Source organism: Epinephelus fuscoguttatus, linkage group LG2 (assembly GCF_011397635.1).
Source record: "Epinephelus fuscoguttatus linkage group LG2, E.fuscoguttatus.final_Chr_v1".
Classification (NCBI taxonomy): Eukaryota; Metazoa; Chordata; class Actinopteri; order Perciformes; family Serranidae; genus Epinephelus; species Epinephelus fuscoguttatus.
Genome location: NC_064753.1, coordinates 21,445,953 through 21,458,049, shown reverse-complemented (window position 1 = coordinate 21,458,049; position 12,097 = coordinate 21,445,953). Strand labels below are relative to the sequence as shown.

The following is a 12,097-nucleotide window of genomic DNA, read 5'->3' as shown; positions in this document are numbered from 1 at the left end:
AACTAGACAAGACTACACCTAGCAGCTGTTAGCTTAGCTTAACACACAGACTGGAAACAGCTAGCTGGGCATTGTCCAAAGGTAACAAAATCTTCCTATCGGCACCTCCAAAGCTCACTAATCAAGAAGTTACACTGTCATTGTCAATCCAAATGAAAACTGAGATTTAAAAATGTCAATTTGTTGTTTTGCGGGGAGTTATATGCAGCAGCACAGTCCATAGGGACTTGGATTGGGAAATGGAGGGTAACTGTTTCCAGTCCCTGTACAGACCAAACATGGAATCTGAACTGGCAGCTGGAGGTGTGCCAGTTCGCCTCCTGGGCATTGTCGAGGTGACCCTGAGCAAAGCACCCAATCCCAACTACTCAGGGCACCTGTCCAGGGCAGCCCCCTCACCCTGACACCCCTCCATTTAATGCATGTATGGATTCTGATTGTGTATATGTGTGTGTGTATTTTGGGACTGTGTGTATATGACAACAGAGTGAAAAAAATTGAATTTCCCCTCCAAGATTGATCAAGTATATCTTCTTCTTCTTTTACTACCACCAGAGACTGTTGATAAACCAAGACAGCCCACTTAAGATGAATGCGAGTACACATTATGACCATTTCCTTCGCCCCTAGTCACTGAAATAAATATTGGAGCCATTTTTCACAAGCCCCAACCCCTCCAGACATTCTGACACTGAAATGGCATTTTTTCAGACAGACAAATCAGGAGAAAGGTAAAACAAGTGGCAAAATAAGGAACAGACGTTAAATTTGTACTGTAAAAAATATTGCATTGTTCTGAATCTGACTTTATCCACTCACATGAAGTTTACCACACTACCAAACAAGGTGGGGGTATGTGGGGGTGAGACAACCACGGCCACTCAGGTGACTGGAAGTGTACACCATTTTGTACCATTGGCGCAGCTGGTAGTGCATTATCTTCTATAAGAGAGTACCTTTGTTACTACTACTATCTTGGTCATGTACAGTGATTTCCTGGACCCTTATTGTTGCCATGAGGTTGCCAGGCAACTAGCACTTTTTTTTGTTAAGCTAAGCTACCTGGCTGCTGGTAGCCTTATGTTGAACAAACAGGATGGTATCGACCTTCTCATCTAACTCAGGAAATAAAACATAAAGAAAACAGTAATGCAGTTTTAGAATAAACACTCAACGATGGGGATGAGTTATATCACTCAATATATGACTAAGAAGGTTGAAGGTAACTATTTATTATCAAAAGTGTTTCTGTGTCTGGAAACACTGTGATTATCTCTGTTGGCGTGAAACACTATTTCTTTATGTTACCTTCATCTTATTTGTTCTTTCAGGCCTCCAGCGTCGTCGTCTGATCCCGGCTCTGACCTTGGACTCATCCTCCTCCTCCTCACCTTCTCACCGCTCCTCCAAACAGGCCATCACTTCATCTTCGTCTTCTTCCTCCAGCCCGGGTGCATGCTGGGTAGATGGCCCACTGGGGCCTCCAACTCCCTCAAACCTCCGGGGCGCGACTGCGACAACAGAAACCTTCGAGATCAAGGTGTATGAGATAGATGACGTCGAGCGACTGCAGAAGAGGAGAGACAAAGGAGGGAGCAAGGTGAGAGAAGGAATGGAGGCGGGTGAGGCATGGGTGAGAAGAGGGAAGGAGAGACAAACCTCAGCTACATGGTGGCTGCATCATTGATAATGATGTACTTTAACAATATCCAGTTCCAACTAGACCCCATTTAAAATCTCTGGCTTCCATCAGTTGCCTTAAAATACGATTATTCAGTTTCCCCACAGTGTTGTGGATGTCAGTATTCAGATGGGACTAGTTTAACCAGGGAATGTTTTCGGCAGCTGTACAGGTAAAGGAGGCTGTGACTTTGTGAGAATTGCAAACATTGCAGGAACAGATCAGACAAAAATTCCCCAATCTCTATGAGTAAGAGAAACTTCTTCACATACAGCAGGGCTAAAGTGAAGGAAAACGGTAATATAAGGCAAAGAAAGGAGGAGAAAAGAGAGATTAACATGTGGAAGACTGGATTTAGAAACAAAAGAGGCTGCAAAAAAGCAAGGAGGGGTTAAAGAGAGAAAGTGTGTGAGGTGAATATACTGTGTGTTGGTAGAGACAGGGAGAATGAGGAATGGATGTGAGGAGAGAATTACGGAAGGTGGAGAGCCAAAGAGCAGAGAAAGAGGCCCAGAGGGCAGGAGGCATATTGCACTCCATGTCAAAGAAATTGATTGGATGACTAATAGTTGTGGAACAAATTAAAACGCAGTAAGTGTTCTGTTGGACAGTGTTGCTGGAGGAGGCTGGAGAGGAGAGAAGACAGGAAGCAAAGGGATCTGAGTTACAGTACTGTAAGTGATGATGAGGAACTTCAGAAAAAACAAGTTTTAAAAATACAACAGTAAGGATTTTCACAAAATGAATGAATCAACATTAGCATTATGTTCTATATGAAAATTAAGCCATTCCTCTGAATAAATCTACATTATATTTCCCTCCGTGTTGCTTCATGTTGGAAGTTATTAAATATTCCCCAGATTTAGCAGAATACAGAGTGCTACTGTGAAACTCATGAAACTGCTGCAAATACATGCACAGTGCAGGTTTTTGGGTTTCTACTCTTAAACCTTTATGTATTCAGGAGAGGCAGCATTGTGAGCTTTGGGAAAGAGGGTGGGAGAGAAAACCATGAAATATAGATTTTCCCTGCAGCATGCCTTAAGAAAGCCACTTAACCCCCGACCGCTCCAGTGAAGCTGCTCACTGTCCGAAAGAGCTCAACTGCGGTCACATCCGGGGTCGATGAATGTCAAGCAGGCTGCTGCTGAAAGGGAGCTACATGTGTTTCACAACACACTCCGCCAGATAAATAAAGGTGAATAAAATCCACATCCGCCTGTCTGTCCTGTCTCTGTGTGTCAGGAGGTGGTGTATGTCAGTGCCAAGCTCCGTCTGTTGGAGCACCGTCAGCAGAGAATCAGTGAAGTCAGAGCCAAGTACCAGTGTCTGAAGAAAGAGCTGGAGCAAACCAAACAGTACCTGATGCTGGAGCCGCACAAATGGACCACTGAGTGTAAGTAAGACTCTGGTACATCAGTGTGTGTGTGTGCGTGTTTTATCATGTATTCTACACTAGTGATTCTCAACAAGTAAGAGGACGATTTTTATGCAAATTACCTGTAAAGAAAGACATCATCTGTGCCATAAATTATTAAGCATATTTGTCTAATTATTTCTTACCTGAATTTGAAATTCAAGCACTCTACATATATGATGGCAGTTTTATCCAATCACTTTATTTTTGTTTGTTTAAAATGGTTGTTCAATTGCTATGTTATTTTATATTTTTCTTATTGTCAGCAAATCGAATGAAAGCACCTCTGGATTCTCTCATTTCACAGTTCGTACATCTTTGATTCCTTTCCTCTCCCCCTCACATCTTAAATGTGTTTGATGCTTCTTGCGGTTGGTGCAGCACATATAGTGGTATTACGCAGTTGTGACCTGGGTGACTGAGGGTCTGAGCGCCGCGCTGTGCACCTCCAAGATCTTAAAGCTACGCAGACAGGGGTACACAGACCATGCCGAATGACTGGCTAGCTGCAGAGCGCAGAAGTGTGTATACACCAATTCAAGTTTCTGGCACTTTGAAAATGGAGTGCTTTGATGAAACGTTGGCGAAGCAAGTCTGAAGGTGTGTAGACCAGACTACTTTGACCGCAGTCTCTATAAATGACCAGACGTTCATGGGGGACTGTGCGTGGTGCTGTTAGCATTGCACTGACCGCAAGATGCAAACATTAGTCCCTCCCACCTGAGATTCAAGAAGGACAGTTGAGGAGAAAGAAGTCAGGGCAACTGGCATGTCACAAAATGAGACATACGTGCTTCTTAGCCATCATTTTAAGGCAATATCAATTAAATATGACATGTGACACAACTATGTGTCACACTGATCATGCCACTTTTATATATCATAGATGTAGGAAATACTTGCCAACAGGATACACCTTTGCATCCTCGCTCATAGCTCCTTTGGCAAGCTTCCTCTCTCCTCAAGATCAATTTCAGCAATCGAGGCATACTTCAGGATGGTGTGCTTTAATCAATTTCCAGGTCACAGGCAGTAGGGTGCAGGAGAGAGGAGACAAGGAGGCTCAAAATAGACAAATAAGAAAAGCCCCCAAACTAACAACTGTCTATCCTGTATGCAGCTTATGACAACAAGCCCAGTGGTACTTTTCCAGTATGTAAATCTTTAAAAAAGGGTCATAAATATAAAGTTTCATATGATTTTTCATATTAAAAGAGACTCAGTAATTACAGCGGGGCACTGTAATTTTCTAGCAAACTTGACTCAAACAGGAGCTGCAGAATAACACACAATTGGTGCTCTGGTGAGGTATTTACAGCAGCAAGTTTGATAGTTGCAATGGAGATCTTTGACACAGAGGAATAATATCAGGCTTTGGAAAATACTTGTTACAGGATGAATTAATCGCTGGTTTTGGTATTTTCATGGAATATGTTGACAATAAGAAAAATATATATTATATGACCAGACTTATCCATTTAGCTGAGATATATACTCTTGAACAAAGTACATATAGCAGTGTTTAAACAAGCTGTGTCACACTCTATTTCTGCCATATCCAGTTGAGCTACAGCAGGCTTACGAAGTGGACTCACTGGAGTATCTGGAAGCTCTGGAGACAGTGACGGACAAACTGGAGACCAGAGTCAACTTCTGCAAAGCCCATCTCATGATGATCACCTGCTTTGATGTGTCCTCAAGACATCGGTAGACAGATGGAGGGACGGAGAGCCAGAGGACGGAGAGGCAGACGAACAGCTGGACTCAATTAGATGTCGACATTTGGACCCTTTGCCTGACGATAAATCAGACACCTTCAGAAAACATCTCCTAAACAAATACATCTTACTGGATGACTGGATAGTTGGTAGGAGGGAGACGGGGATGGACTGACCACTGGATCCTGCATGTCATCCTTACAGTATGTCTCCTCCAGATGTAAATAGGCAGAAGGACAGATGGACGGGGAGATGGAGGGATAAAAGATATATAGAGGTATTTAACAGGCCAACACATAGATGAGTCAGTAGATTTGGGTCATGGAGACAGAAACAGAAGTTGAACAGAATCTACTGAGTGGGCCACTTTGAATCAGTTAAACATGGCTGCCCAGAGACGCAGCCAGACGGTTCTGAGTCTGAAAAGAAACATCAAACATCACCAAGAGAACATGGTTTCCCAGAGAAGTGAATAATTAGCCCACTGAGACACCTCTTACACTGAGCCAAACATTTAGGAATGTATTGAGAGGAAAGGAGTGGAGAGAGGAACAAAACAAAAAAAAAAACCCACCTTTTTTTTCAACAAAGACGGAGAAAGGAGAGGTGCGGGAGAGGAGAAGAACAGCTCCTCATCTCCCATCATTTCAGAGGAGCACTTTTTAGAGTTTTCGCAGTCGAGAGCCATTTGGCTGTAAATAGAGTGCTGAAGACAGAATGGCCTGGTATTGTTGTGCAGTTAATAAAAAAGACTGACCAAGAGAAAGACAGGAGGACAAAGGAAAAAAACGATTTAGATAAGTGCCTTGTGAACATTTCAACAATACCAAGACCGATTCTCTTTCTCTCTGAATTTGTGTACATGCAGTAAGTATGGTGCTAGCATAGAAAAAAAGACCACAAAAGATCAGTGTCCTTGGAAAATCTGAATTTATAGCCATTTCTGAATGTGATGTTCTGCTGTCAGTGTTTCACTATATCATATACAAAGTAATACTGTATGTTTGAACGGTCTTTGGTACACTGATGAGAGATGAGACTAAATTTAAACTAAAAAAATTAAAGAGGACCTCGAGAACATGGAGACACTAAGTCCTCTTTAAAACAGCAAAATGTTGCAAGGACCAAAAATCCAATTAGACGTACATTAACATACATGATTTTTTTTAAAGGACACAGAGTTATGTGTGTTTAAACAAAGAAAAAAAAAGCTAGTTTCCCATGGTGTTGTTTTGGACTTTACCCACAAACAGCACATCTGAGTTTTGACCCTCAGGGGCATACATACATACATACATACAGTATGTTTCCCTTGATACAGATGTAACGGCTTTTTCATGTTCACAAAGCAATGAAGCGTCTGAGTCACACAGGGGGTGGAAATGAAAATGTTTTTCTCTGCGATCCAGTGAGTGAAGTCCGTCCGTCGATCGACTTGACTGACTGACGCGCAGACTGTCTGTTATTTGTATCCGTGTTGTTCTGCTCTATTCTTAAAGAAACTGAATGATTCGTCAATGTGTGTGTTTTATATCGAGGTATCATTTTTTTATTTGAGTGCAATGGGACCATGTAGAGATTGTGAATGATAGGAAGCGAATGGAAATAGGGTTAGCAGATATTTAAGAGTAAATTATGAGACGGACACAAGTTGGCTACTGAATAAGCTCACTGATAAATGTGTGAATTTAGGCTGGAAACACTAACATGGGACTACAATTATGGCTACATAAATATTTCCAGTATTGTCTTTATTAAAAGCACACAAACATCATAAAGGACTAATTTAAACAAAATATATAAAGGAATGAACGAGAGCTAAAGAAAGAAAAGGATGATGACCAAATTACGAGGCGCGGATCTCTGCCTGGTTCCATTTTTTTTGGACGGATAGCATCACTTAAGATTTGTTAATATTATTATCTATGGTGCTTGAGATGTTTATGATCTAAATGTTGTACAAATATAAATATATGAAAGAGCTTGTTTCCCTCTGAAATACAGAACAAATACCCTTCGAATGCTTCTTCTACATCGCTGTCATGGTGTCTGTTGTTCGCTACCCTCCTCCCTCTGAATGCCTTTTGCCCAGCAAGCAGAGAGAATTCTGGGAGATCCTGTTTGTTGTCTGAGAGGTAAAAGGAGGAACAGACACTGACTGTAATGATACTGGTGTGATTTGTCAAAAGTGTCACAGTGCTAAATTTATCTGTATCCTAATTGAACAAACGCAGTTTTGATCTTTTTCCACTGGCCTGACACAGAAACAGGAAATGACTTTAAATGTTTTGATCGCCGCATGGCTGTGTAAAAAGGTAACAGTCATTGATTTCATGAAGGGTACACCTGCAGTGACAGCCGCGGGATTATCTAGTGGTAAATTACCCCAGAAACTGAGATGCTTTTGACAGACTGGACCTATGAAGCATTTTCACAGGAGGCGAGTGAAGCAGCCCGGTTTTTATTTCCCACTTCACCGTGCCAGTCATGAATGAAGGTTTATTTTTGAGCTCAGGAGAGCAGAGTCGCTTATTAATGTTCTTATTTATTTACACCTTATGATCTTAAAAGTTACTATGCATTAAGAAAAGGAAAAAATAACTGTACATACTTTGCTGAGCCCATGTCATATATAAATATATATACTGTACACATATCATATATGCGCTCATTTTTATTTTATATATCTTCTGTTGATTTCGTTTGCTCCTGTTGTTCCTGTTGGAGACTTTAATGGGTTTCCTAAAACATTCACATTCAGGGTACTTATGTGATTCCAGTACAATAGAAATTTCAGTCGATTAAATATGGACCAGAACTTAAAAATGCTGATGAATTTTTTTTTACATGTGAAGAAGAAAACTGTGTTGTTTTCAGTGAGATGCCAGTATATCCTACAGTATTACCTACAGCCTTGTGTAATTAGCAGTGGATGTTTTGGGAACCCCAGCCTCTGGTTAAGCTACATGGCCTGTACGTGTTTCCAGATTTGAGATGCTGTGTGTGAGGTTTCACCCTCGATGTGTCAGTGCCAACTCTACCGTGGTAGCGCTTTATAATTCTAGCAATAATTGTGACAAACGGCCAAGGTTTTGGTGGCCCCATATTGTTTATAGCTAACATAATTGTCCACGTAAACCTTTCAGGAACAAGCGTTCCTCTCTCATCAGAGGCAAAACAGAAGCACTCATTGTCAGGTGCTTTACATAAAATTATTCACAAAATGCCATCTGTTATATCACGTTGAAGGGCAAAAAATAACAACGCAGTCTAATGAACAAATTAACGATGTGTTTTTGGAAGAGAGTTCAAGAATTATAGTGTGTTATCTGGAAATCTGACACATAGCATCTTTGAGTTCTTAAGCGGTATTGTGTGTTAAGTCTGGGTCAGACCACATTTTCCAGAAACAGATTTCATCAGCAGCTGTAAGACACTTTAAGTTGTTGTAGGACAGTGGGTCAGTGGTCAGAAAAATCTCTACGTAACTGATTAAAACTAGTTTGTGTGTGTTAAAAGTTAAAAGTGCCAATCTGTTATGTAGAAGACTTAATTATTTCCTATGAAAACTGCCTAGCATTACTGCACATGCTCAGTGGAAACAGGTGAATGTGAAGTGTGAGGTGTTCACTGTCCGTGTGTTGTTTCCATGACTTAAGACTGCACAAAGTCCTCTGCAGATTGACTGTTTTTGAGAAATGTGGTCTGACACATTGTGTTGATGGAAGAGCAAGATGGAGGGATGTAAATAAAGAAAAGTACTGAAAGAGTTTCACATCTGATTCTTCCTTCTTTGAACACATTGTCCACGGACGAAAATTTATGCATAAAGCACCAGACATCCGTCCCATTCCTGATGGGATACTTACATTTTGCATTATGACTTAAAAACTTTACAGATCTATAGCTGTTTGTCCAGATGGTGAACGGCATCATACGATGTGACATAAGTCATATAGAGAAAATTTAAGTTTAATGATGGACCAAACAATCAAAAATGAACCAGGTAACTGCGGAACATGCAGGCTCTTGTGCATGATCTGCACCTGCCTATCAGCTTAACTTCTGCATGTTGAAAACTTCTTTAAAAAAGAGGAACTTAAGTATATTCACAGCCATGTCCTTTACTATATTTCCTACATTACCGAGTTACCTTAATGCACCTCTTACTGCCTAATGAATTCTAGCTAGCTTCTCCAGAAGATAAATCCACTCCCCCAACTCAAGGAAATGTGCTTGATCTTACACTGTCTGCCTGTTATATACAAGATATCATTAGTTCCTACTATGTGTGTGTGTGTGTGTGTGTGTGTGTGTTTGTGTGTGTACCTTTGCCAGCCTGTAGGCAGCTTCCTAGGTGACAGAATGCCCTGTTGAGCCTGCTTTGATCATCCACACGCAGCAGGGAACAGGAAGGAGGTGAAAGAAGGAATTGGAGAAAGAGGGAGAGAATAGATGAGAGAAGAGAGTAACAAAAGGGAAACGCAGGGAAAGAGGGAGATAAGTGAGAAAGAATAAGAGTAAAGGATTATGTTTTAGAAGAAGGGGAGAAGAGAGAGATGGCGAGGAGGAGCTGGAAGTGTGCAGGAGAAATAAGATGGATTTTAGGTTATTAAAAAAAAGACAAACATTTGAAAATACAGTAAGAGAATGAACTACTGGGTAATTTTAGGCAAATAATATGCGATCATAACTCACTAAATGAACTCTTTTCTGAACTTCCCTTCTCGCTAAAATCAGCTACCTGAAATAACCGCATGAGTTGAATTTGACAACTATCAGGTCCATCTAGCCTTTGCTTTAATTTTCTTTTATAAAAATGAATCTTCTCTGTAGTTTTCCTCCCAAACTGTCCAAAGCAGCTGAATTGTAGAGAGGTGTCTCTACAGATTTAGACCACTTTAATATGCGCTCAGAAAAGAAAGATGACTTAACATTCTACTTCTATCTTGCTCTGTTCTTTTTTAGCAACTTCAGTTTGCAGTAAAAAAACAAAATAGCAAAAGAATGCAGTTGGATCGACCAACTGATGACAGAAAAACATCCCTAGAGCCAAGACGCCAACGTGGCTACAGCCACTATGAAAGAAACTTTCAGCTCCACAAGGGCTCGTAATAAAGTTTAAATGAGAGTCACTTACTGTCAAGCTCCAGGTTTTAAGAGCCTGCTCTGATTATGAAGAAGCCCAATCAAAGATGAAAGACAGATGGAGAGGTGATGAGGACATGGTGAAGTTGTCAGGTTAATGTGGAGATATTATTTTGCCTCGCTTTTTCATTCTAAGGTGAGACTACTCATGAATATATGGTAATATCCATCATCTCCTTATCACTGCGCCCTGAAACACAGGGAGATAATCGAGAAGCGATGCTGGAGATAAAATCTACCGTCTCTGGTTGTTATTACAACTTGAAACAGTGGCATCTCTTTGTGTAAGGAACACAATGCTGAGAGGGGAGAGGAAAAAGTCAACTGTCAGACAGTGATTTTGACCTATTAAAGGCTCAAACAGTAATTTAAGATGCATAAACTTACATAAAATAATGCAAAGATTTAACAATTTGACATACAGACTGAAGACACAGAGTGAGGGACAGACGAAGTGAGAGATGATAGCAGGGAGAGAGTAGAGAAGCCAGAGCAAATGTGAGGTGGTGAAGGGGGAGACACAGTGAAGGAGTGTCTCCAAAATGAGAGTGAAAATTGAAAATGGGGGAGAGCAAATGGCAGGAGGGTGAGTGAATGAAAATGGGTTAAAACCACTCGGTGTTCTCTTTGTGATTGGCTCAGGCTGCCTGCAGAGACATGAGGCGAAAGAGAGAGACGCCGACGAATAGTGAATTTAATTTGAAAGCCTTTGGGGGGTGAGAGAGAGACAGAAAATGGGGGAGAGAGAGACGGTGAGTGACAGAAAGGGAGAGACAGAGAGTTATGGTTAAGGGATAGTAAATCTAATTTGATGGCCGTTAAGAGGTGAGAGAGAAGAAAGGGAGAGGGTGAGAGATAGAGAGAAACAGAGCCAATGAAGTGAGTAATGGAGGGAGGAACAGCAGTATTGTACGGCGGGCCAGACTCTTCCACAGACCATTCAGTCCACTAGTTTCATTACTGCACGTCTGCATTCAATCTTCACATTTATTTCATTCAGTCTCTTCAAGATGCAATTAATGAAAGTCTTTTCTCTTTTCTTCCACACATATCAGGAAAAAAAGAACTTGTTATTACTGCCATAACTTCTGTAATTCTTTAACTATTGTCAATTTAAAAAACTAGAATTTCCGACTGGTGGCTGCAGCATCTATGTGTGTCCAGACTCATAAAATATACGTAGTGAAGACTCTGAAAGAATTCAATAAAAGGTATTACTCTAAGTGTATGCTTTTGGTGAAATGGAAGTTGTTACTATATTAACATATATGATTCTGATGAATAATTCCTGGTGAAACACACAATCTTGACTTAGAGACTATTTCTACAGAGAAGTACAGAGGACTGATAGAGAGTTTCACCTGAAGCTTTAAATCAGCAAAACCAGTGTGCTTGTGTTGGACACAAAGGTGTAGGCATGACGGTAGATAATACTTCCAATAAAAATGTTTCTTCAAAGAAGCTGCATATTCTTAAGCATGGGCACTTCACACACATCTTCCCCCCGGCAGCACAGAGGATCTATACAATTAGCACAGTTTCAAGATGGACACCTGAGATTAGTGACACCAATTCAGCACTGACCATATGTTCCCCTTGCTTTCTAATGGCCAGAAAAGCAACTCTGCAGAACATTATGATGTCATAGTGATTAACCTTTAACCTGTTTGTGTGAAATTCTGTCATAACTAGCGTATGAATTCTGGAGCCGTGGCCGAAAACATGTTTTGTGAGGTCACAGTGACCTCTGACCACCAAATCCTGATAAGTTCATTGCCGAGTCCAACTGGACGTTTGTGCCATATTTGAAGAAATCCCCTCAAGCCCTTCTTGAGATATTGAGTTCATGAGTATGAGACAGATGCAAGGTCACAGAGACCTTTGACCACCAAAATCTAATCAGATCATCGTTGACTCCAAGTGCTCATTTGTGCCAAATTTGGAGAAATTCCCTCGAGGTGTTCTTGAGATATCGGGTTCATGAGAATGAAAAAGACAGATGGACAGAAACCCCAAAAACATAATACCTCTGGCCAGGGCTGTTACCAGCTCTGAGGCACAAACACACAACCGGCCACAGCTGTTGACATGTGCCGAGGCATAATAAAATATAATAATTTTCATGCTGAATAA

The 12,097-nt window shown here is 40.9% G+C and overlaps 1 protein-coding gene across 1 annotated transcript in view; it reads left to right on the top strand.

Moving 5' to 3' along the window:
• The window catches only part of kif26ba (kinesin family member 26Ba), a 212,748-nt gene extending 204,184 nt beyond the window's left edge, over positions 1-8,564 (top strand). The window contains 3 exon segments of the mRNA XM_049596076.1: positions 1,332-1,600; positions 2,927-3,077; positions 4,661-8,564. Of these exon segments, the coding sequence (XP_049452033.1) occupies positions 1,332-1,600; positions 2,927-3,077; positions 4,661-4,809 (569 nt within the window). The 3' untranslated portion in view covers positions 4,810-8,564.
• Positions 8,565-12,097: the final 3,533 nt, after the last annotated feature.